The 25,706-nt window shown below is 38.9% G+C and overlaps 1 protein-coding gene across 1 annotated transcript; it reads right to left on the reverse strand.

Annotated features, from left to right (window-relative positions):
• Positions 1–4,602: 4,602 nt before the first annotated feature.
• TES (testis derived transcript (3 LIM domains)) lies at positions 4,603–25,703 on the reverse strand. The gene is made up of 7 exons (XM_008941396.1): positions 25,687–25,703; positions 20,164–20,253; positions 11,906–12,158; positions 10,397–10,732; positions 6,879–7,094; positions 6,152–6,310; positions 4,603–4,959 (listed from the first exon to the last, which is right to left on the reverse strand). The coding sequence occupies exons 2-7, from the start codon at positions 20,247–20,249 to the stop codon at positions 4,768–4,770; spliced, it is 1,242 nt and encodes a 413-aa protein (XP_008939644.1). The 5' UTR covers positions 20,250–20,253; positions 25,687–25,703; the 3' UTR covers positions 4,603–4,767.
• Between the last annotated feature and the right edge of the window lie 3 nt (positions 25,704–25,706).

A 25,706-nucleotide genomic window follows, 5' to 3' on the forward strand; every position in this document is an offset into this window, starting at 1 on the left:
GCACACCATCAGCTGAGTCCCGTAACACTCAAACCCTAGCATTCTGCAGGCGAAGGGAAAGTTGCTGTAAAACATACATATAAAACGCTGCTTAAAGTGCTTTTCTTTTCTTCCTAGAATGTGTGTAACCAGAAGTTTGAGATGTAATCGTAAATTCAATAAAAGTTCCCAGTTATTGTTACCATGTATCTGTTACTAATTCAAAGATGCATTTATTTGACTTTGTTCTTTTAAAGTTTTTGCAAAGCCTTTGCCAGCCTGGTCTTTACAGACCTGCAGGGTAACTCTCCTTTAAATAAACGGCAATAGTGGATTCTGACTACAGAATGGTAGTAGCAGTCTCATAAAAGCCAAAGCTAACTGTGTTTGTATGCTAAGCTGTCCTCCCAAATACCATCCTATATAGAATTGACTCGGTCTTGATTTTACCTCTTCCCAGAGAAAAGAGATGTTTTGACTGGAGGAAAAAAAAGATAAATGTGTTTTTGCAGCAGTAACGAAAAAAAAAATTAAAGCAAGCTTTATCCTTTGTACCACAAGAACCACAATGACATCACACTTTTTCTTCTTTCAGACTGTGAATACTCCAATTAATATACTAATATGTGGAATGACGTACACAAGTTATATTATATGAAATAGTTAAAAAAAAAAGTTTACCAAAAGTCCATCTAGTGCATAACTATTCAAATCTCCTGAAAACTGGTTCATCCACCCCTTTGGTGGATGAAAAGTAGGACAGGAGCTGGCAATGTGCACTTGCAACCCCGAAGGCAACTATATCCTGGCCTACATCAAAAGAAGTGTGTCCTGCAGGTCAAGGAAGGCGATTCTGCCACTCTACTCAGACCTCATCTGGAGTACCATGTCCACTTCTGGAGTCCTCAGCATAAGGTGGTCATGGACCTGCTGGAGCACGTCCAGAGGAGAACCGCAAAAATGATCAGAGGATGGGAACACCTATCCTATGAAGAAACACTGAGAGGTCTGGGGTTGTTCAGCCTGGAGAAGAGAAGGCTCTGAGGAGATGTTATTGCAGCCTTTATGCATGTAAAAGGGGCCTGAAAGAAAGATGGAGAATGTCTTTTTGCAACAGGCTGTTGCACCAGGACAAGGGGTAATAATTTTAAACTAAAAGAGGATAGATTTAGATGAGACATAAGGGAAAAATTTTTTACACTGAGAATGGTGAAACACTGGCAGAGGTTGCCCAGAGAGGTCGCAGATTACCCAACCCTGGAAACGTTCAAGATCAGGTTGGATGGGCCTCTGAGCAACCTGATCTAGTTGAGGATGTCCCTGCTTATTGCAGTGGGATTGGACTAGATAGACTTTTGGGGTCTCTTCCAACTCAAATCATTCTATGAATCCAGGGAAAGCAGTGAGAGTTATACAAGCTGAGTGCCACAGACCTTCTTTGCTCTCAGGGCATGGAAGAGGCCGTGTTGCAATCTTGGATAGTGGGCCTCCTGAACTCTGTGGTCAACCAACAGACAAATACCTACATGCTTCAGCCAAGGTTTCAATCAAGAGATTAAGTGAAGCAGGATTTACCAATAAGTGTAACAGCATTGCACCTTGTCTCGTTTTTGGGCACTAGGCAAGTTTTAAAATTTCAAGGAGTGTTAGAAGCATAAGTGGACAGAAACCTAATAATTTTAGGGATGCTTTGAAAATGCTCTAGTCATGGCAGGGGAAGTTCAGGATGGATATTAGAAAAAAAATTCTTCACAGAAAAGCTTGTCAAGTACTGAAACAGGCTGCCTAGGGAAGCAGTTGAGTCACCAAACTTGGAGGTATTAGGTGCTGCACTTAGGTACATGGTTTAGTGGTGACCTGCCAGTGCTGTGCTAATGGTTGGACTTGATGATCTTAAAGGTCTCTTCCAACCAAAACGACTGTGATTCTGTAGCAACTTATGTTGTCACAGTAGCCACAAACCATAACACAGAATATAAAGCTAAGACAGGCAGAAAGTTACATCCCAGGGATTAATTTAGGCTTTTTGTTTGCACACATGCTGATAGCAACAAGAACAAACTTGTCTTCTGCTGTGAATCTTTGTTTTCATTTAGTGCTTAACATGTGAAGAATTAAAATCAAATGTCACTCTGCCGATGGCATAAGCAGAGCTAGGTAAGTGCCTCTTCAAGCTGTTTCTTGCAGCCAGTTAACCATTTCCATACATAAGAGCATGTTGTTAGAGAAGTGCTTATAAAGGCTTTCTTACCAACACAGTTCTACTCTTAAGGGTAGAGCTTCAAATTTCATACTCTGAGTTAAAAAAAACCTTATTACTGAAGTATGCAAAAGCTTCCATCCTCTATTCTTAGTGTACTAACATAAATAGATCAAAGGGACCTCCATGATAAAACAGCCAAAAAATGTGAGAAAAAAAAAAAATCACCAACATGCATTAAACTTCAGCTACCCCACAGCAGAAATACCTAGGGGAAGAGAGCCAGAAAGGAAATCTCAAGTATTAGCTAAAGATAGCAAGCCAGGATGCTTCAGAAGATATGTGGAAAAGGCCAGTCCCAGAATATGGGCTATTAGAGATATTTGGTTTGATGTAAATTTCCTTAGCAATTCTGTCTTGATGGAATGAGCAAGTTCTGAGGTAGTATCTGTTCATCCTTCTAAATGAAGGTTACAGAGTAATCAATTTTGATAAACAGAACTGCACAGAACGAGATTTAAAATGAAAAGCAAGACTGCCATAAGTGCAAGCAGCCACATTGAAGAGAAATCTGCTGTTGCATGGGAAGGACAGGGGAAGTCCTACAACAGCTTTTCAGAAAGAATTCTTTATAAAGATCAGCTGCATCTCCTACAATGGACATTAGTGAGTGGCTGAGGACAGATGCACTCAAGCAGCACCTAGGCACATTAAGCCATCCTTACAGATCATCATTAAGCAATATCTCACTCCACCGCCTGAATGGCATTCTCACAGCATGTCCTGCTACAGATTAAGGACCACTTAAATGGAAAAAAGGAAATATTTTCTCTTACTGAGACCCTTACCTTGTTTTAGAACTGTAAATCTGGCAAGAATAATCATTGGTATGAGCTGAAAGACATGCTTTTTTCATACATCCTGAGGATCCCCAAAAAACACTGTATGGGCTTCTAGAACATAGACCTAAAATTTACATCTTAATTTACATGACATGAAGTATATATCTCACACCAGTCTTACTTCTGTATTACTCAAAGGATCACAATGAAATTTGTCTCTGTACAGTAGCTCAGCTGTGCAAATTCAAAACTTCTCATGGTGTATCTTAAATAGTTTGTGAACAAAAAGTAAATTCACACCAAGTTCTGAAGTTGTGTATTTGTTGGAATAAGATGACTGTTTTGCACCTAATAAGCGCATCAACGATATTACACAATACAGTCAGCACTCTATTTAAAAAAAACAAAAGTCTGTATGAGTGTAACATCAAAGCTAATTGTAAGTATGGAAACATTTCCCCTTCTCTTTTGCCTCCCCTAGATGAGATTCAACAAGAACAGAATTTATTGACAACTCAAGTGAACAACACTGATTTTTATTTGGTAGTGTTACAGTACAGCCACCATAAAACATCACTGAAAAGAGGACTTGCATAGGTTTTTTCTTTCTAGGCCAAAAGACTCTCCATTCACTATCTGGCACAAAGATAGCTAACAAGTTTCACTGTAGATCTATAATTCTTAAGAAAAAGAAAGAACCACACATTTGGTTATCTAGTAAGCAAAGCTAATACATAGTTGTGATTTTTATTTTTTCCACTCAAATGCTGGAAGTCTCCTGGGCAAGACTTTTGTGCTTTGGCTAAGAACTTACAAATCAAAAGCCCAAGTGTGATTCTTTTACAGAATTACATTCTTGGAAATGCACACAGTATTTTGTGCCGCATTCCTCTGACAGAAGGCACCATTTCTGAATAGAACATTCATAAAAAACAGAAGCCAATTCTGAAAGCATAAGAGTGAAACCCCCTAATGTTGCTGGATTATTTTTTTTGTTCTTTTAAGTCTCAGCAAGACCTCCTCTTCTGTTTTCTCTCCCCCCACCATAAAAGAAACCAAAACAAACCACACATTTGTAAAGTAACTTCAATACTCACAAAATGAAAGCTTTTCCAGGCATGAAGAGCTATAAGAAAGAGAAACATGAACCATAGTTTTCTACTGGTGCAGGGTTACTTTACAAACTAAGTCTGAGAGCAGTCATTATGCCTCAAGAACCCATGTGTCAACAAGCAGCAAATGATTACAGGCAACTTTTTTTTTTTAAACTCAAGTAGGTGGTGGTAAAGCTGATCATTTTATCTAAAGTGCTTGATGAAAGGAGGGCAACTATAAAAACGATAAATTAGTGAAACCAAAAAGTAAAAGAGTTACATTTATCATACAAAGCAAGAAGAAGTGGAGCTTTTTCACATTTTCTTCTTCCATTAGACAAGATACAACAAGACCACCCTTCACGCTGAAGGGCTCCCTTAAAGTGTATATAGTTCATAAGACAATACTACTTAAATTTCTGGGATACAAAGTCATTTGACATAAGACTCAGGAGCAATATTACAAAACAGAAAGTATTATTACAGCTAAGAAATGAAGATTACATAACTAGTTTTAATCCTTAAAAAAATCTTTGGGAAAATGCTATTTAATACTTTCAATAATTTTAAATGCCTCAATATTATATCTTTTACAGTAGAAATGCAAGAGCCTTTGGAACACAGCCATGCTTGGTTCTGTGCATGTCTCCTCTTAAGACATCATCTTTTTCTTACATTCCACAGAGCAAAAGACCATCCCTTCCACCGGCATGAACTTCTGGCCAATTAGACACTTGCTGCAACAGGAACACAAGAAGCACTCCTGAGTAGCATGCCAGTTGAAGTTGTTGTATGTCACACGCTGAACTTCTGGATCTATAGCATTATGACAGCCTTGGCAGACCTGTTTAGAAACAAAATGACACTAAAATGAAGCATACACATCCTCTCTACAAGTCAAATAAAAGCTGGAATTCTTCAGTGTTTTTGGAAAAGAGACAGGTGTTAAGAGAAGCCTTTGAATTGTCTCCAGCTTTTGATTTTCCTTTATATTAAAAGCAGAACTTCTGCTCAGAATGCACCTGAGGACACGAAATAAAATGCATGCAACAATTTAGTTCAAGGCTAAGCTCAGCTTCATAGAACCATCAGTTACAATGGTTAGAATTTCCCAGTGCACAAATACTGATAAAAACTTGAAGCCACACAGCACAAATCTTCATATATTAACCCATACATTTGAGCAGATTATTTACAAATCTTCCTGTCCATTGACAGCTGCAAGCCAATGCCAAAGCATTCAAGCTTACCAGAAAGTCTTGAACATAATTCATCTTATGCACTGCTTGTCAAAATCATTATTTAGATCAAGAAAGTTACTGCTTTAAGAGAAAAAAGCCTCTCCAGAAGGTAATTCCTCACACCTATCTCAGAAGATTAATTAAAGAATATTAAGTTCCAGCTAGAGATAGTTTTCCCTTATGTTAACTGTATAAACAGTCTAGATGCACATCAGACTCAACTCCTAACTAATACGTAGTTAGTTGGTAGATCTGAATGGACCATTACCTCAGATAAGAGTTCCTAACATAACTAGGAATTAAGAACTACCACCCTTCCCTAGAATTCTAGCTTTGCCCCATCAGTCACTCTCCTTTATAAATCATGTGGTTAGAAATAGAAAGAAAGGTACCTCGACTCCAGTTGCCACTACTGGCTTTTAGCAGACCAGCTGAAGTTGAATCCCACTGGTAACAATGAACTACAGTTGACTCAAACTAAATATTAACAGCATTACTCATCTTCACCTATTTTACTGCTCTTGTTACAACACAGTGCTTCACCACTGGCAAAGTTAGACATTTTCAGAACAGCCTTCCCTCCTTCCAGTGTCTTTCCTTCAAGTCTGAGTTGACAAAATACTTGTCTGTTTGTAAGGTTTTTCTCAAAAAGAGAAAGATGATTGACTTGAGCCTAAATCTGCATTCAATTTATATTCTTCAGATACTCCCACGCTGGGAAAAAGTAAGAGTTTCAAGCTCCACAGATGGTCCTGTGAAGGAAGGCAAAGTACAAAACATCTGTAAGGATCTTACCGCAGCATGGTTCTTCACGTAGCAGGGTTTGCAGACTGGCTTGTCATTCACCATGACATAGATTTCCCCAGCCAGAACACAATCACAGTCAAAACAGCAGAAGTGTTTCAGATGCCAGTTTTGACCTTCTGCTTGAGTATATTCATTGCTGAATATTAGCTACGAGGAAGATGCAAACAATTGTTAATATATGCATTTGAATAGTATTTCTTTTAACAAAGCTAGCCTCGGTGTGTTTTGTGATTTCCAAGGAACTCCTGGTGACTTCAACGTTTCAAAGGATTTCAACAACAAAAGCAAATGCGTTCACTTGTTTGGCCATTTCCCTAAAGCCTCTATTTCGTTACATTAAGAGCCAATAAATGCCAAAGGCACCAGGCAGGTTGCTCTCTGCAGCTGCACAAGGTGTAATTTAGTAAGGCACTCCCCCTAGTGCCCTTCATGAGGAAACAACTGCATTAACTGGGACTTCGCAGAAGAATTTGCACTCATGTACTAGATCCTGTGTCTTTGTAGACTGCAAAAAAACCCCACCAAATGCAAAGCAAACTCTGGATCTTCCTGAATGTGGAGTGTCCGTATCAGTCTCAGTTCCTGGCAGCTACAATCAGCTAAAACTGGTGAAAGCAGATCATCAACTTGCACTGAAATATTTTACTAAAAACAATATTCACTTCACAGGGGAGCAAATTTGTGTGCTAAAACAAAAGACCAGGGTATTTCCTACCTCATCACATCCAGCACAGCGGGGTTTTTCACTATCACAATAATGTCTTCCACAGTAGAGATTACCATTCTTCCAGAAATAGATCATATCTACTAGAAGCTCACTGCAGGTACAACAGACGAAACAAGCTGGGTGCCACAATTTATCATATCCAGCACGTTCTGCATAGACAGCTGGGTCCCCTTCTTTCATCTTCTGTTTGCAGCAATAGCAGGACTGAAAAGAGATTATTGCCAAGTTAAATAAGCCTTTGAAGAGGTTCATTTATAACAATTGCATATTACCAACATATTTAATAAATTCCTCCTTCCCAGATCAAAATTAATGCATCAGTTTACTCCCATGATCAGACAGTAGTGTGGCATCACACAAACTAAGCAGTTCAAGGTGATGCACGTTCTACTGACATAGCATTTCTGCTACTTAAAAGATTATTGTATTTTGATGTATTTGCATTCTTGCAACTGCAATCCAGTTCTTAAACTCAGACAATTAAAATTTATGTTATGTTCCATAAATCTTACATACTCAAAAGTAAGGAGAATAATAAAGAACCTCCATCAAAGCTAACCAACTAGACTACAACTAGAACACAGGACAAGAAAATGGCTGCACTTATAGGTCATGAGAAGATCAAGCCATAATTGTATCACTAGGGAGAAAAAATAAAAATGAATATTTTAGACTCTGTTTAGATCTGTGTTCTAGGGATACTAGTCACTCATGGCTGTGGTCCAATAGTGTATGATTAATAATCTTAGGATGGGGACAGTGATTAGGGAAAAGGGATTACAAAGTTTATGAATGCAGCTACACTACAAGTAGTTCCAGAAAAGTTCATAGTCTTCTACCTTACAGTGCTTACAGAGAGTGTGTTGTCATCAAGTCAAAAAAGACAGGCTGTTTATATTACTGAAACAAAAATCTTTTATCTACAGTTTAATCACCAGTTTGGCATTTCCTGCAGTCCAGTTGGTCTGTGGACTCAGCTGAACATCCTGGGAAGGTTTTCTCTATGATTCAGATCACTACAAGCCCAGCTACAAATGTGCATTTTTTTAAACTTTGTGTGTGCATATATGCCTATATATAAAATCAAATACACATAAAGTGACTCTGCTGTAAGGCATACCAATTAGATCCCCACACTTCTTTCATATAAGCAATTTCAAAACATACATAGAAAGACATCGAAGGAGGAGGAAGAACAGTGGGGAACAAAATGAAAGGGGAACTAACCAAAGGGTAAGTGTAAATATATACATGTATATAAATCTTTTTGATTCTTCTTTCTACTTCACACCTCATATTCTGACAGGAATCATTTGGGAGGTTTAGTAGTTGTATGGACCCAGATGGGGGCAAGACAATTAATTTACTTACCATTTGCAACATTCCCAGCCCAGGTGCACAGATATTTGCTTTTTTACAAGATGACAATATGCTGAATATGCAATTTTTCTGCTAGTCAGCTTTCAGTCACAGTGAAATAGATTTTTTTTCTTAAACATAGAGGCAGTTATCATAGGTATATCTACATTAACACTGGAGCTCTGGTTGTGTGTTTTGCAGTTGTTTACTCCTAAACAGGTTTAAAAGAACCGCAATCCATTCCTGTAACAAACATTACTTTTTCAGCATATTATTTACCACAGCTACAGGAATACATGCTTTCTGATTCAATCTGAAAGACATGTAAGAAAATGTGGAGAGCAGAGATGCAGAAAGGATAAGCACAGACAAGAATGGCAACTCAGCAAGGTATTTAAAAGCTCTTCTCTGCATTGGTTTATTTGGAACTACTAAAAAAGAATTTGAGATGGTCTCAGCTATATGTGGTAGCATTAATTCACACTGAAGAAATCAGACAAAAGAAATACTTTAAAATAATGTACCTAAATCCTGATTATTTAGCCCAGGGTAAACTCAGTACCTAACAACAGATAAGCAACTCACATGTTCACTTACATTACTAAACACTTCTAAACTACTTTCTAAACCATGGTGATGAGATATGTCTGGCCTAAACAGCAGAAGAGGTATGCTCAGGTACACAAGCAAGAAAAATGTGGAAGTGATAATAGGTGTAATATAATAACAAAGCACCTTTTGATACAATTACTCAAGAGGACAGTTCTTCCTGCCCTTGACCTAATGCACCCTGCTGGCCAACTGGCTTGGACTAGATGTTTATTCCTGTAGATCTTTCTCAAGGAGGTAAGTGAAGAATTGCTTGTGTGAAACTAAGGTAACCCAGCAGAAGAGGCTGAGTTAAGACAAAATGACAGCAACTTAAGCACAATAAAGCAACTTTTTAGTATCTTAGAATCTCCGTGACAGGATAATGGCAAAAATAACTGAATAAATTAATTTTAGAAAGTAACTACAGGTAACCAAATGGCACAGCATATGACTAAAGTAAGTAGGCATGTTCAAAGCTGGAACTTAAGTATTAATTTTCTATTCCATATGAATTACACCAGAAATAATATACTGAGTCAGTTTAAAACAAACAACAAAAACACACCAAAAAACCACATCACAACACCCAGTAACACTAAAAGCCATATTCTACAACTGTGCTCACAAAGAAACTTATCTCCATCTAGAGCTTGTATATTCATTTTCTCTGAGCAACCAGCACACAAATAATTTTTGGCAGTCATACATACAAGAGCAACTTTTCTGGAAATCAAAGTACAGGAGCTTTTGCCACTCTGAAGTGAAGGTCTGCCTTCACTGAACTAATTTAATGTTACTTCATGTAATGAAGGTAACATTAAAGGTAATCCTACCCATATTTTGTGTTCATTATCGGTAGCTGAGACATGCACAGCAGAAGTCAGCAATTTATGTTAGAAATACTTTATTAAGGCTGTAGTTTTAGAAATATCAGTGAAAACTAGGTAATTTCACATACCTTATTTTTTGTTGAGCTATTGCAAGGCACAAGTCAGATGCCGCAGAAAGAATAGACCAAAAAAAGGTCTGAATATGAAAAGAAGACTAGTAAAAACAGCTGTTACATTGCTTGGCTTGTTTGACATGGGAGAGAGAGGTGTTACTTTATGATTTTTTAGTTTCACTTGATTTTATAAACAGCTTTTCAAGAGGGTAATTTTGGTGCTTTTCCAAGAAAGAGGAGGAAAGAGGCTTCTAAAATTAAACTGAACTCTTCAAGAGGAGAAAAGCGTAGCAATTATTCTGTAAGAGTACACGAGTTTGTTGATTATTATTCTGTAAGAGCCACCCTGCTGTACTATAACTCCAAACTAACATGTTTTTGCAACAGAAATGAAAAGGTCACCTAAGAAGTTATTTGCTGCAATGCACTAAATACAGTCAGAAGCCAAGGCTCTGTGCAGACATTCAATGTTTTCCAGTTCCCGTTCTTTCTTTCCCTCCCCAGATTTTCAACATTCCAAGTTAACAAACAACTTAATTGGGTAAAATGACCAAAGAGAGCACTCGGATGGTAATATACCTTTTTTGATTTATCTTTCCATTCTTATACTTACATACTGAGATGCCTTCTGATCTGGGGACTTGTCCTCCATCACTCCCACAGCAGCCGTGGTGCCTCTGTCACCATTGTTCAAGCTATTCTTGTCCGTAGCACTCGTTTCCACCTCACCAGGGAGCTTGACATCTCCTACGCCAAGTGCCTCATTTTTGTATTTCTTCACAAACTGTTCCATCTGCTTAACTTCACTGGGTGAGAGCTCGTGGCATTTTGAAGGATCCTGATCGTGAGCAGGCAGCTGCTTAGCCAACTGCTTCTTCCTGTACTGTGCGCCTTCTGAGCCAGCAACAGGCTGCTTCTCCTTTGGTAACATCTGCATATACTGTCTAGCCTGAACCAGGAAGAATTAAATATCAGATGCCACTTCAACCATAGACCCATCCTTTTAAGCAAAAGCACAACTAAAATAATCTCTACTGTTGTTAGCGACAGTCAAATTTGTCAAAAACAAGTTTCTTTCCATAAACATGAAGCTCCCGAAACACAGGAGATGGAGATAAAATATAGCAGATTCATTAATTGGCTTCTTCCCAGAGTGGGAGACATGCTTCCCTTTAAACCATTTATAATATGCAGAACAGAGTTCTTACTCCTAGGAGTAAATAACATTTACACAGCACCTTGTCTCTTCAAAGCCATCTAAAGCTACTGATCATCAATAAAGCTTTAAAAAGTAGAAGCTGAAATAGTCTGCCTGCGGGCACACAGCCCATTGCAGAGATAATTCTAGCTAAATATAGAGAAAAAGCTCTAGCCTTAATAAAGCAAGGACAAGCATAAGAATCAAAGCAGTAACTAAATGTTAAGTAACATTGGTTTAGATGCAAAAGGTTTGATTAATTCACTGAAAATGGATACTTTGAGAGGCAGGTCAGAAAGAATGCGATTCCAGCATGGATCACGCAATACTGCAGTAAATTAGCAATCAAAGTTTGAGAAGTGAAGCAAAATACTCTGAAGGCTATCTACCATCTCATCTGCCTCAGCTGAAAACATGCTGGAAGTGAGTTGCTCTTTCAGATGTCAACACTGACCTTGTTCTTACCATTTACAGTAAAAGCTATATGCAAGATTGAGTGTTCCCCTTAACTTTAAACAATGACATAAATTGTTGTGGGGTTGTTGTGGGGTTTCGGTTTAGTCTTTATTTATTTATTTATTATTTGCTTTTAAGCCCACACTTAATCCGTGCAAACTTTTCAAGTTTACTAAAAAATTGCAAGTCAGAGAAATTTGACTCCAGGGCCTTAGCAGATAATGCTTAATCCTATCTATTAAAAAACACCTCATCTCTTTCTTTCTCCCATTCTCAAGAAGTTCCACAGACAAGCATCCATATCTGCAAGATGACAGAGGCAAGACCTAAAGAGGCACCATATTTTCAATTTTGAGGAGAAAGAAAAGAGGACTAACAAGAGGTAAATTTATCCTTCTGTTCATCTCTGCTTCTCCATCTCCCATCAACTCCTGCCTTGAATGTGAAGAAAAAGTGAGTTAGACTTACAAGTGTTTGATTCTGAACAGGAGGAGCCCACTCAAAAGTCACAGTGTTGATGGATACGTTCTTCTTGGCTGGCACTGGATTAGTCAGTATCATGACGTTGCGTTTATACATGGGAATGCCATCATTCTTCAGCTTTGCAATAAGGGTTGTGTATTTTGTATCTTCAAAGAGTTTCCCCACTTTCCGATCTTCCTCATTGCTTGTAAGGACATCATGCTCTTCCTGGCCACATTTGCAGTTGCGGCATATTTTTCTGAAATTTATGGAAACAGCAACAAAGTTATAGTCTCAGCTGGAAGTTGTATCTCATCAGCTGCACGCAAGGTAACACTACTGGGAACCCAAAACCTTGTCTTCAGTGCTTTGATGAAGAAATACGCAAGTTATTCCACAGTATGTCAAACACTTGAGGATATTCTTTATTTCTCCAGGTGTATTACTTACATTCTCTCTTCAGATAGATATCAGTCAACCACACTAATACATTTTGAATACGATGCTATACCATTCCTTCTGTTACATCTCAGTACTGACCATTCATACATGTCCATTATCACCCAACTACAAGATTTATTATGTTTAGTCTCCTATGAGTTAACTTAAATGCATCAGTATATTCCCCCTAGCAATCATTTATTTGGGCTTTTCAGGTTCTCCTCATACATTCTATGCACTACACTATTCTCTTCACATGCATTTCACTGTATGCATGACATTTGGTTATCACAGGGTTGCCATCAGTTGGAAACAACCATTTCCTAGAAAGGAAAAAAGTGCATACAGTCATATATACAGTGTAATTCCATCAAGTTCTCCCCAAGTTCAGCATGTAAAAGAGAAGAAAGAAAAATCCAAGGCTTATACGGACAAAGCCTTTCCAACAGTTCTAAACCAAGTCAGGATCTCTGGCACACGCTGTGTGGAGAATTTTCACAGATAACATCCTTAAAAGGTAGAAGGCTTTACTTAGATATAACTGGTGTTCTTTCATATACAAGACATTTGAACTCTTTCGATTATAGGATACTAGATAGCAATTTATTATCTTAGGCATAATTAAACATTTCACACATAATAAACAGAGCCTTGGATTAGACAAGCTAGTTCTTCACTATTAACGGCTTCCCCACAGCTCCAGTTCAAAGCAGTCAGCCACAGCATGGGCAAATTAGTGACGCTGGGTGTTATTATACCTTAAGAAAACAGATCAACCATCTGGATCTCCAGAGTCTGAAGAGGAATGAGTAACATTTTACCCAACTATTTATTCTTCACATAGAGAGTGACAGAAAACCACTACCTATAAAAGCTTCTCAGCTCTGCTTGCCAAAACCCATTGAACTCCAATGTTGTTCTGTATCTTGCTTTCTACAGTCTTGAAGGCAAGATACATGCCTTATCTTAAGGCACCTAACAGGTTTAAGATAAGAACATGTCATGACTACATCAGGCCCATTAGGTGATAGGAAGGGAAAGCAGGAGGAGGACCTGCATATACCCAGTCATGTGAAGTGCTGCAAAGCCAGCCCCAAACATACACACCACATACGTGCACGAGTTTATGATGTGGGTTAATATAATTTCAGTGTGTGATGGATGCTGCCCTGGGTGCATGATTATACAGCAACCACAAGTTATGTTAGTCTAAGTTATGAAGCCCATTCCTAATAAAAAAGGCTAACTTGGCAATAGAAAAGATCCATCCTACTCTAAAAACAATGAGCAAAGTAAGAACACTAAGCAGAACAGACTGCTTTGTAGAACATAAAAAAAACTCAAAAGATAATAATGGAAATGTAAGCTGTCTGACAGCTTGCATGGCTTCCAACTCATTTCCACAGCAGGAAAGAGGTACATAACTTCAAAGCTGATACTTATGTGGATACCTAACAAACTAAGCATTTTGCAACCTCCCTACTTACCAAAACATTAAAGCATGAGCTAGCATTGCCCATTAAGCCTCAACACTGTACTATGCATCTCAAGCACTTGCAACATAAAATTTTGCAAGACGTTCAGCAGTCTATGAGTCTTTTATCTCACTAATACAGACTATTTAATATACTAATAAAGCAATTTATATTCACTTTGCTCATCTTTTAAGGTGTGCAATATGATTATACCTTATTATCAACTCTCAGTCATGTCATCTTTGATATCTAATAAAAGGTGACAGAATTAGACATTACTTTTTGCAGGTTCATTACTGTGTCATGACCATCATGCAACTATACACCTCCCAGGACACATGCTTGAATTCCAGTTGCAATTTAGTCCATATGAACAACAGCTTACCAAGTATTTTCTTCACTTTTTCAACCTAAGTCTTTAGCAACAGTTCTAGTCTTGCTTCTTGACAGGATATGATCTAATAATGTCAGTGAACAAACATTCTGAACTAACCTGCACTGACTGATGCAAGTACAGCACAGTCCTGCTGTCCAGAATGGCTCTGCTTGCAAAACAGAACTCAGTAAGAACAATTTGTATTGTTGTACTGCCTGTGTGGTCACAGCAGCATGACAGTTTGTACAGCTCTCCCTACTCTATACAGCATCCAGCTACAGTGAAGCAGCATCAACAGTCTGCAGAGACTGGACCATTCCCAACAAGATGTGGTACAATTCTTCCCGAGACCTTCATATGTGCTGAAAAGTATCTTCTCGTTGCTTATGCTACATCATGAAATTGCACATCTATTGTCTAGTAGTATTCTCTCAGAATGCAGAGTGGCTTTGAGATCCTATTTCTATTTCAACTAGAGCACCTTGAATCAATAGCTTTGATCATCCTCAGTCCCACCATGAAGGTTTAACATCTTTCACCAACTTCAGTGCCTGTGAGAGATTTTCTTTTGTCCTGATTAACAGATGAACAGACAGTTGCAAAGAGGTGAAAGCATAAACTTGTCATCAGGTCTCCTGCCACCCCAGACTTAAATTAACATTAGACTGAAAATGACACAGTCAAATTCTTATCTCCTTGGTCTTTTAAGATTAAGTGAATGACTCTGCCACCATGAGGCCTGCAAGAAGCTGTTACAGGGGCTATATTAGATAATTACATGCGTAGGGGCCCTGGCATTAGAAAACAATCCAGAAAGAATGCAGAGAATGCTGAGTCACAACCAACATCAGCATACCTCAGTAAGTCCAAGCAACAGCCTTGGGGATTTTCCTATTTCCACTGCTCCCCAAGGTGCCCCTGGACCTCAGCCTCAAGAGGTTTGTACACTGCTAACAGCCAAAAAATACTTCCTGTCCTGATTTATAATCCCTTTTCTTGAATATTTTCCAATCCTAAGAGACAGCTAGTTGACAATCACTCACAGCTCTTCCTGCATAGTGCTTTTTACAGTTTAGTCATATCTCCTTCCAGTGAGTTGCCACATCAGAGTCCTGTTCATTAGTCACTGTCCTTTCTGCAGAAGGTATATGGACAATTACTTCTACTTGGAGTAGATCAACTGACCATTCCTTTGACTACAATACAGCTATCGTACTGAAGCAACCCATCCTGTTACCTCAGACTTGCACTTCACACGTCTCTCTAATAACTGATGCTTAATTTTTATTTTTGGTGTTAAAACAACACCTCACACGTGCCAGGAAAATGAGTTACTATTATATATGCACAGACATATATACACACCGAAACACCCATGTGTAGTGAGAATTTCTTGTTCTTTCCATCTGCATTGTTGAAAAGAATTTCCCTTCACTTGAGGACATTCAACAAGTTCCCTACTAAAGGAGGTATTAGAGACTCCTGTTTATGTGTTCACAGCTCTCAGGACTTCAGCAAAGAAGAGAAATGTTCCTCCAGTCAAGTTTCAGCAATTTTGGAAGCTTTTCCCATTCAAAACATGGAAGATTGAGAGGGAGCTTCAAAATTTGTGGAATTAAAAGTTGTATATCACTCTAAAAGACAGATCTAGTAGATTGTGCCTTGCTTCCATGTCTTGGGTGGGTAGAAAGAGGAAGAAGGAAGGTAAACAGATTCCATCCTCTTTCCCAGGTTGGTAAATTCTTGTGTCCTGGATTTCTACTGACAGATGGAAGAAAAGAAGGGGGAGAAAAAAAAAAAAAAAAAAAAAAGACTTCCAGTTCCTACTCCAAAACCAAACATCAACCATCCTCCTACTTCTCCAAGTTTTGGTGTATGGAGAAGAAAAATAACTTGGATCACGCCTCTTCCTACACTGGCTTTGCAGTGATGGAAGGCAGCAGCTACAAGCACAGAGGAGGTCTCAGATACCTGCTAAGTCCTAAGCTAAGGCTTGTGTTCTCCACACAGAAAGACTAGCCTCTTCCTATGATTCCCCCTGTTAGGTTTTCTTGCTATTAATGCAGCTACTGTAATTGCAAATGCTTTGAATTGTGCCTCAGTACTTGCCCGACATCCTTGGCATCAGAAAATTGTTACAACTGATTTAAAGTTTTCTCTGCCTTCCAGGGGGCATATTTATGCAGAAAAGCCAGATGCTAAAAATGGTCATTCCCAAGCTTAAGATGCTTGTCTCCAAAAGCTTTTTAATATCTTGCCAAGCTGCACTAGAGACAATTACCACATTCTGGTACATACATGACCAAGATAAATCAGAACCTTCCCTCCTGCTTTTACCAACTTCCAACTCCTGTCCCACACTTCCCTCTAGTGGGAAAGATATTCCCAAGGAGCAAACATCTGAGCAGCAGTCTCTTACAGCCAGCCTGCCCTGCTAATTGTGGCAGCAGTTTAGCAATCTGAAAGAAGTCTTAACATCTGAACTGAGAAGATCCTGCTCACTGCTGCTACACACTTGCACAGAAATATAATTCTGAGGACAATTTTAAAAGCAAAAGCTACTAATGCACAAAGATGAAGCAGGTAATTGTTCACTGCTCAGCTACCATTGTAGACCATGGCCCTCACTATATTCATGTTTAGCTCAACGCTGAAGCTTTTAAAAATTAGGAACAAATTATCCTAAGGGCTTTGTTTAATCACCATTTCCCTACTAGCCTAAATTAACAATTCTGCACCTATATAACCGTCCTACAGACTGGGCCAAGAACTATAAAGCACTTGCTTTATAAAGGAATTAAACAATCTGAACAAGACTTAAAGAGCACTTACTACCCTAGAAGAGGTACTTTCCAAATGCTCCCAGCATAAAGAATGACATACCAACTCCATGTAAAAACCTACTACTAGATATGTATACTTGGGACTTTTTTCGTGCACTTTGCAATCTGACTCCTCAAAGGCAGAACTGAGGCTCTTCTTTACAGATATACAAAAAGAAATTACATCTTAGCTCTTTGAGGTACACCCGAATTTTCACATATCAGACTAAGAACTATGTGCTGCAGCTCCTCAGGTCCACCCAGGAGAGGGCAGTGTCATCCAAACAGACCACAGCAGGAACTGCTGCCTGGCTTACTGTACTGGCTCTGGCTCCTGTGGAGGCAGCTTTCTCCATAGCACCTGTATGGTGCTGCACTTTGGATCTGTGGCTAAACCAGTGTTGATAGCACTTGTTATTGCTGAGCACTTCTGGCACAGTGTCAAGGATTCCTCTTTTTGAACCCTACCTCCACCTCAGCAGGTAATCTGAGAGTAGGCAAGAAGCTGGTAGGGGGCACAGCTGACTCAGGCTGGCCAGGGGAATACTCCATACTGTATAACCCCATGCTCAACAACAAAATGGGGTAGAGGATGACGAAGGCAGGGTTTCTGACTTCCAAAGTGGACAGGGCTTCAAGAGTGGCTGGCCATCAGTACCCACCTTTGCAGCACTGCCTGCTCCCCAGTCCCATCACCTTCCTTTATCTGTTAAACTGACTTTATTTTGACCCCTGAGGTGTCTCACTTTTATTCTTCCTTTTCACTCCTCAGCCCTGCTGTGTGGGGAGAGGGAGTGAGCAGCTGTGTGGGTGCTTGGCTGCTGCCTGGGGTCAGCCCACCACAGTAATTCTTCCCCACAACGTGGGATGGTTTCTCTAACTGCAACCTTCACTTCAACAGCTATCTTTTACAGATGAGTAATAGTGAAGTTAGTGATTAAACTTGAACTGATTTTGGTATAAAGACAATATTCTGTCCCCTTGTGCTGCAGTTTGCTTCTGCTCAAAATGGAGATCCATAGTTTAAGGCTAATGTGACTAAGTGAGCAGGTATTTAGGATCCATGCCCTTCAGCTCAAGTGTTGGACTCCTGAAATCTCTGTATCATGCAAAGCATATTAATATTTTTTCCTTGGAAAACTGTTTATACAAAACTGATTTAAAACTTCAGATTCACACCTTTACTGTCCTCATTAGCAGCTCTTTTAGAGACATAGCTATTTTTTAACCCATTCTTGAATTGCCTCAATGGGTAACTTTTCAGTTGTTATTTCAGAAGTATGTGCCATGTTTATCTGACATCTAGATGATGCTTCTCAGACTACTTCCAGCCACCTTATTAACTGTTCTATCCTATTAAATATTAACTGAGTCATTGATTTTATGTCTTTTTCTTACTTGCTCTTGAGTTCACTATGGTCTACAAGCTCTTGCTTTCTAGCAGAGACAGTGCTTTGATGAGCTATGTGTTCAGGACCTGGAACAATGAGGCCTAGCCACAGAAGTATAGTTAAATGTATAAAAAGAAAAACACAAAAACCTCCAGATACACATGCAGAAGTAGACACATTCTAACTTAATAATCATGTTAATTAGGTGAATAAATCACTTTAGATGTTTTATTTCTTTTTATGCCAAATTATTTTTTAAAGAATGAGCCAGGAATTAGGAGGTCTAACAATGGGAGCTAAGAAAAACAGGACAAAAAGGAAGAATTGAGGAAAAGTTAACTGGAAAATTTTTTTCTTCCTGCACTTATGATTTCCCCATCACTATGGCTATGAACCAAGAGATTTCTCTCGAGAAGGAAGTGACATACTTCCTCATCCATCCGTGAATAAACAACACTATTCACTCCTGCAATTTTTTAATCCTGTTCTATTGAATTACCTACACACAGTGACTGTGTTCCGTTCTATTTTACTAATACCTCTACACGAGTCCCTTCAGGGACTGAGAGCATATTGAGGAAGTCTTTCCATAAAGGAATTATTTTTTATCATTAGATGATCATGTTTAGCTATTAGTGTATTACCACTTCTTGTTCCACGTGGTTATGTGTAAGTTGTTTCTATAGCTACATATTGCAGATACATAACCAAAAAGCTATATCTTCATTAACTTATAGCAGGTTTTTGCTGTGGTCTGTTTGCCTGGTTATTTTCTAAACTGTGTCTCAGCTGCAGTCAAATAGCTGGGCAAAGATGTAAAATCTCTTAGTGCTTATCTCCACCTGATGCCAGTATGGCTAGGATCTAAAGACTACCTAAAAAAACCCCACCAAATAAAACTCTACTGCAGATGCAATTACAACTGTAGCTAAATGGCACTGGTGGAATTCAATAATTTTCGTTGCAAGTGTGCCAGTGCTACTAACCTTTATTTTTATGTCCTTTCCAGGCTGTTCCTTTTGAGAGGGATTTTTTTTTGAAAATCAGAATGACCAAGCTACCTCTTAAAGAACACCCAATCAGTGAACCTAGCTAGCTAGCTGGACACATTAATTTACACATATATACATATATAACTTGTTTTAGTAAAACAAGAAAGGTCTTAATGGAATACAAAGTTTCTGCATAAGTAATGGCACAGACCACAGCATAGACTATTTACTGCTGCTGTCATGAACTCTTATTGGTTTAGGAACAGTGCATCATCCAAGACCCAGTACTAACCAACTTATTTGAATTATGACACTTCTTCCCTCTAAGTCATTTGTAGATATATATGAAGTTTCAGTGCCTTTACAACATGGGTAAGATAATTTAACCTAAAAATCTCCCATCAAAGCTTATGCATTTGGTCAGGAGCTAAGAAAGCATTTTACTACTGAGATAAAGCACACTTTCTTCCCTGTCACCTCACTCACTGTAGAGATAGAGATGTTTATACAAACCTATTTCAGCTGCTTACTAAGTTAAAGCAAATGCTTCAGAAGTACTAGTTAACTTCAGAGCAGATGATGTGTTCAGAAATGATTACATACTTAAACACTTTATTGTAATGCAGCTGAGAAGTCCTGACCCTGACCCTAGACACAGCTGCTTAGAAGCATCTGAATTGTTTAATTGAAAGAGAGAACAAAAGCAGTTAGTTAAACATTTGCCTATGTGCTGAGTCACCACTTAAGAGACATCTGGTGTCACTTACCTCCAGAAATGAAGCTCAAATCCTTCACACTTATCCTTGCATTTTAAGCAGGGGGCACCAAATCCTTGCTCGTGGCCCAAGCCCATCTGTGTAAAGAGCAAGATGACGACAATCAGCTTCAAGAAATATGCTGCATCAATGATCTTATTGCTGCCCTTATAATCCGCAGTCCACAACTAAAGCAAAAGATTAAGCATTTGACTAAGCTGACATCAGGACATTATTCTGGGGTCCACTCACCTTTCTGTTGTGCCTACATAAGTGACAGTGTTCACACAGGGTTGAGCTAGGAGGCTGAAGGTTAGCCTTAGCCAAAACCAAGTATTTTTCTGGTGGCTTGTCTCATCAGCCCAGCTTGTTCTGCAAACTTCACACAAGGGAAGCAGCAGCCCTTCCTTAGGTCTGTGGTGTGAAACCACAGCCAGTGAGGCCGTAAGACTTCAAGTCAAAATGATATTTAATCCAGTTGTCAGGACAAAATGATTGGCAGTATATGATGTGACAAAATAGAGGCAATCATATTAACAGATCGCACACTTATATGTACTACCCTGGGCATCTGATGGAATAAAGAAAACATCTAAGTGATTTGTCTAATATTCCCAAATCTATTTGAGCCTACTCTGATAGTGATTGAGAGCCTAACATACCCTTTACAATTATGTTTCAGCTGGATTAATACCAGCTTACTTTCCAAGGAGAAAGAGAAACAGCGTAGTTCACTAAAGCAATGACCATAAATGATATGCAAAGGGCTTCACTGTGCAAAGATTAAAAGGACAGATGATCAAATCATAGTGCAGAGGAAATACGAGAAAATATAAAAACCAGCAGAGTAAAGGCCAGGTATTCACACAATAGATCAACACATCAGCATATTTAACTGACTAAAAGCCACTGGAAATTTGAGATGAAAAATAGACACAAGACATCATAACTTATATGTTCACCTAGCAGAATAAATTTAAAATGCCTCACTCTAGCTCTTTAACCTTTGGGGAACATGGCTCTCAAACCAGACAGATGCAGGAATGTGGAACCGTGGCCGTGGTTAAATGTGGAGGCTTATGCTTAACATGCAGAAGGGAACCCATGCTCACACTGATCCGCCATGCCAGCAGCATGAGGAACACACCCAGTCAGCTGTGGGTAGACAGTGGGAGTGATGGTCACTCCAAAGAAGACAGCTTACCTGAAGTTTGGTTCTTACCACGAATGGTAAATGAGCTAGAGCTGACAAGTTATGGTACTAATCTTAGTTCTGGCAACAAATACTACCATGAATAATTTCATTTATAATTTGAAAGATCAGTGCCTCCACAGTCAATTAGACAGCCCTGAGGAAATGACATAACTTTCCTGTACACTATGGTCTATTTTGGGAGAAGAAATACTTTGACTTCTATTAAGCTCCTGCTTGCAACTACAATAGTGGACTGAGGGACATGGAACTGTTTCTTCCTTTCTTTACTGGAAGAAACAATACAAGCTTGGTATGATTGTGGTGACATCTTTATCAGTCTAAAAGGCTGAAGAATGTCACATGCTATAGGTGCTAACCTGAAGCCAGACCAGTAGATGTCCAAAATAAACAACCTTTAAGGTTAAGTTCTCTTTTGTGAACTCCATTTTTGTCTAAGCCAGATATATAAAGCTACTGGGTTAAGAAAAGTTCATTTCCACTGGAGATAGGTGGTTACAGGGGTCTTATCTGGAATCCAGAGCCCCACCATACACACTGTGTACCTCATGCACACACACTGTGAATCAGGAAACAACTGAGCACTTTTCTCAAGTCACACAAGAAGAGAAACAAAAAGATGGCCAGGATGCTCTCTAGAGAGAAAGAGGAAGCTGAAGCAATGCAAAACAATTATTTTTTTTAAAGGACAGGTTGTTTTATCAAGTCGTTTGGTGTTGGATTTTTTTTTTTAAATCGTCCTCCCTAAAAAGCTGTTGAATTTTAAATGTGCTTACATTGCCCTAAAAAATAAAATCCTAACCCCCTCCCAGAAAAAAAAAAAAAAAAAAACCCGAACCAAACCAACTAACCGAACCACAACCAAAGCCAACAGGAACCCATTCTCTCTTGCTGTTACTTCAGCTACAAACTGGTATTACTACTTTATGCTTGGTCTCACTGCTCCTTTTAAATATGAGAGGAAGGTGAAAAAAGCAGAATAATGATAATTTTATCAGAGTTGCAATTAGAATGCTTAGAAACCTAGGATCATGTGTGCATAGAACACTATAGTACAGAGAAGAAGTAGCCTTAACATTTAAAGAATTCCCAATACAGAATCTGAAGTGCAAGAAAGAAAATGTAAACCGTCTTTGCAATTTTATAAATGTATCATTTTCAAGACTCTTGACATTTAAAGTTTTTTTTTTTAAGCTAAAAACATACTCCTTCTCCATAATAAACAGACAACAACCAGCCAGCCTACTTGCATCTCTATACGCAGCAGTATCATGCAGCTTTCTTCAGAAATACAGGATTCCACACTCCCTCTCCAGTAAAAAAGAGCACAACATTAAGTAAACGCTTAAGAAACTTGAGACAAACTGAATTAGCAAGTGAATTGTTTTGAAATGCATTTTTCAGTTTGCTGTGAAACAAAAAAGATGGGGATGACCTTTCTATATGTGATGTCTGATCACCTTATAGAAAAGGTTTAGCTCAAAACTAAGGGGCATATTTAGAGCCAAATTAGATGCGATTCCAGATGCAAGCACAGCCTCTGTCTTTGTTTTGACAGAGAAGCTATGTGGCCCATCACCAAAAATAAAAATATAAAATAACAATAGAGTCAAACTCCAAAGCGCTGTGTGCTATCTAGAAGTCAGTGCGTGTCAAACAATCCTCCACAGTCCTGCGACAGGAATTCTTCAGCAGGGAGGAAGCATCAGCCTCAGAAGTTTCTTTTCCAGCAGCTGATTCTGCTGTAATTTGGGAAATGCTGAGAGCATAAAGCTGCAGTATGCTTCCTCATTGTGACTGCTTACACCTACTCTCCCAGCCTTCTGAAGGACATGGTCAGCTCTGTGCTGGAGCACCCAGAGATGGAGAGCAGGCTGAGCATGCACGGGAACCGGGGCGCATGCCTGAGAAGAGGAGGGAATCCATTTTCACCTTAAATGGAGTTAAGGGAGAAATGGTCTGCTGAAATACTGCCAGAAGAAGGTTCCTGCCTGTCTACTGCCATTAATTTTCATTTTACAGCAAATGGTATCCAAAACCATCTGGTAATACTAACATACCCAATACAGATTTAAATAGTCTGGGTACAGAAGACTATATAAAGATTATTGAGATTATCCGTTGCATGCTGCTCTCAAGATTAAAAGTCCTCAAGGGCTAAAAAATTTCAAGGGCTACAGCTAAGTGAAAATTCGTGAAAGACTTCCACTTCACTTCAGATTGGAATCCAGTGTCAAAAGTTGGCTGCCTTTACATTAAGGAGTCATACGTAGAAGCTTACTGTCATCTTAAAAACCTGAACGTTCCTATTCAAGTGTCTAATAGTTTGGTCAGGTGTGTAAAAGAAACATAGCAGTTGCTATGAAATTGTTTAAACCTGGCTTATCAGAAGGGTTTATTGTTAAGTTCGTTGAACATGACTAAAAAGGAAAATTCAACAAAGCCTTTCTCCCTCCTTTTAATATAAACCCACCAGCAAATGTTGAAGTCCTACTTTGTTGGAGTTTCAGAATTTGTACACCTGTAAACATAGCAGGTTTCAGAGACCATCAGACAACAAAACATCTCCTCACATAGGATCCAATTAAAAAAGATAAATCCTGGACGCACATAAATTAGGTATATAGAGAGGTGGGCGGCCAGTTTAACCTGCAAGCTAATACAAATTAAATTATATTTTGTCAGTTAGTTTCTCTTATATGGTAAAATACGAATAAGTTTGTTAACAACTTTTCTCCTATGTAGAATGAACTGTGCCACAGCTCACAGTGCCAGTAAAAAAAACATGTTGTGAAGAACAGATGATTAACTTTTTAATGGCTAAAAATGTGTGATGTCACAGAACTCAAGATTATTTTTGACAGTTCCAGGAAAAACAAAGACAATGCCTAAGAAATCTTTGATGACTTAGAACATAAGACGAGTAGTAGTCCTTAAAGCTTGGCTACACTTTCTTTAAAGAAAAAAAAAAAAAAGATTTTTAGTTGAAAGGGCTCTCTGGAGGTTACCCAACTGTTTACAAAATGCAAGTGCAATAAAATCATATTTGCGCAGGGCCTTGTCCGGATGCTAGTTGAACAGCTTATTACACCACTGGACCACACCCTGGAAAGAAAAACTGTATGTTTAATCACAATTTCTCACATTGTGGGTTCCTGCCCACTGTCTCTCAATGTTGTCATTGGACAGAAACTAGAGTAAAATTCTGTCTTTTCTGTTCCCTCCCACTAAACAGCCCAGCACAAACGATATGAAGAGTATCCCAACAGAGTTCCACTGTAAGTCTTTAAGAGTTACCATTTAGAGTCATCAAATCCAGCACAAATAAAACCCTTAAACAAGCCAGTTGTTCTGGCCTTCCTGCCCCTTTACAAGGGAGCCCCTAGGGTGCAACAATAAAAAGAAGGTAAAAGAACAACCCATAACAAAATGCAGAAGCTCCACTTGGCATTTCTGGGTCTCCCTTCCACAAGATTTCTTTTACCTCTGCAATCCCACCAAAAGACCAGAGCTAACTCAGGTCTTGGCTGCTTTTCCTTCCTCCCTTATGGTGCCTCCTGTACCACCAGACAGGTGAGCTGTATTGACCTTTCTCCATGCCACAGACAGTAGACACCATCCCAGTACTCTGCAGAAGATCGGAAGTCCTTCCACTATTTGAGACCTGTACAGAATTTGAAATGTTGTGGCTAGTCAGTCAGAAAGTTGTCATGAGTGGACTGTGATAATTAACAGTGAGCCCTAGAATAGACTTAAAGCCCATTCGCTGTCCTTTTTGCAGATCTTCCTCTAGTGCCCTTGAGTGCTCCAAGCTAAAGCTGTTCTTAGATTTACCATATACCCCCAGGATCCTTTGTTTTGAAGATGACGTTACTGATCCATGGGAACGTTCGAGTGGCCACATCAAGCCATATTGTCTCCCATTTCCAATGCACGACTAAGAAAAACACCTGCGTAGCAAAACAGATTTCTAGCATATTCTGGAGTACTTTAGGAACTTGCAAAGAAGTGAAGGTAAAGCCAAGTATGCAAAAAGAGATGGTGAGAAACAAGATGAGCTAGAAATCTCAGGTGCTGTGCATGCTTTATTGCTGGGACCTGACCCCCTATCACTGTATTCCATTGTACCAGCAGAATTCTTCTCTAGTGGGGAAGCACAACAAATTGGAAATTAAAATAGGTTACAATATTTAAAACTTTTAAAATCAGAAGAGATATATTCTTCAAATCTTATATAACAGTTACCACTCTGTATTTGTTATTATTTGGCATGTCTATTAAAACTGATGGCAAGTCTGTCCTAGCTTTTCTTAAAAATGCATTTCAATTTATGGGAAAGTTG

The sequence above is a fragment of the Merops nubicus genome, unplaced genomic scaffold (assembly GCF_000691845.1).
Source record: "Merops nubicus isolate BGI_N331 unplaced genomic scaffold, ASM69184v1 scaffold23145, whole genome shotgun sequence".
Taxonomy (NCBI): Eukaryota; Metazoa; Chordata; class Aves; order Coraciiformes; family Meropidae; genus Merops; species Merops nubicus.

Excerpts from the sequence above, each read along its gene's own strand:
- TES (XM_008941396.1), bottom strand. The coding sequence starts at position 20,249 with ATGGGCTTGGGCCACGAGCAAGGATTTGGTGCCCCCTGCTTAAAATGC. Across the intron at positions 12,159-20,163 it reads TTTGAGCTTCATTTCTGGAG|AAAAATATGCCGCAACTGCA; the intron begins GTAAGTGACACC and ends CATAAATTTCAG. Across the intron at positions 4,960-6,151 it reads ACGTGAAGAACCATGCTGCG|GTCTGCCAAGGCTGTCATAA; the intron begins GTAAGATCCTTA and ends GTTTCTAAACAG.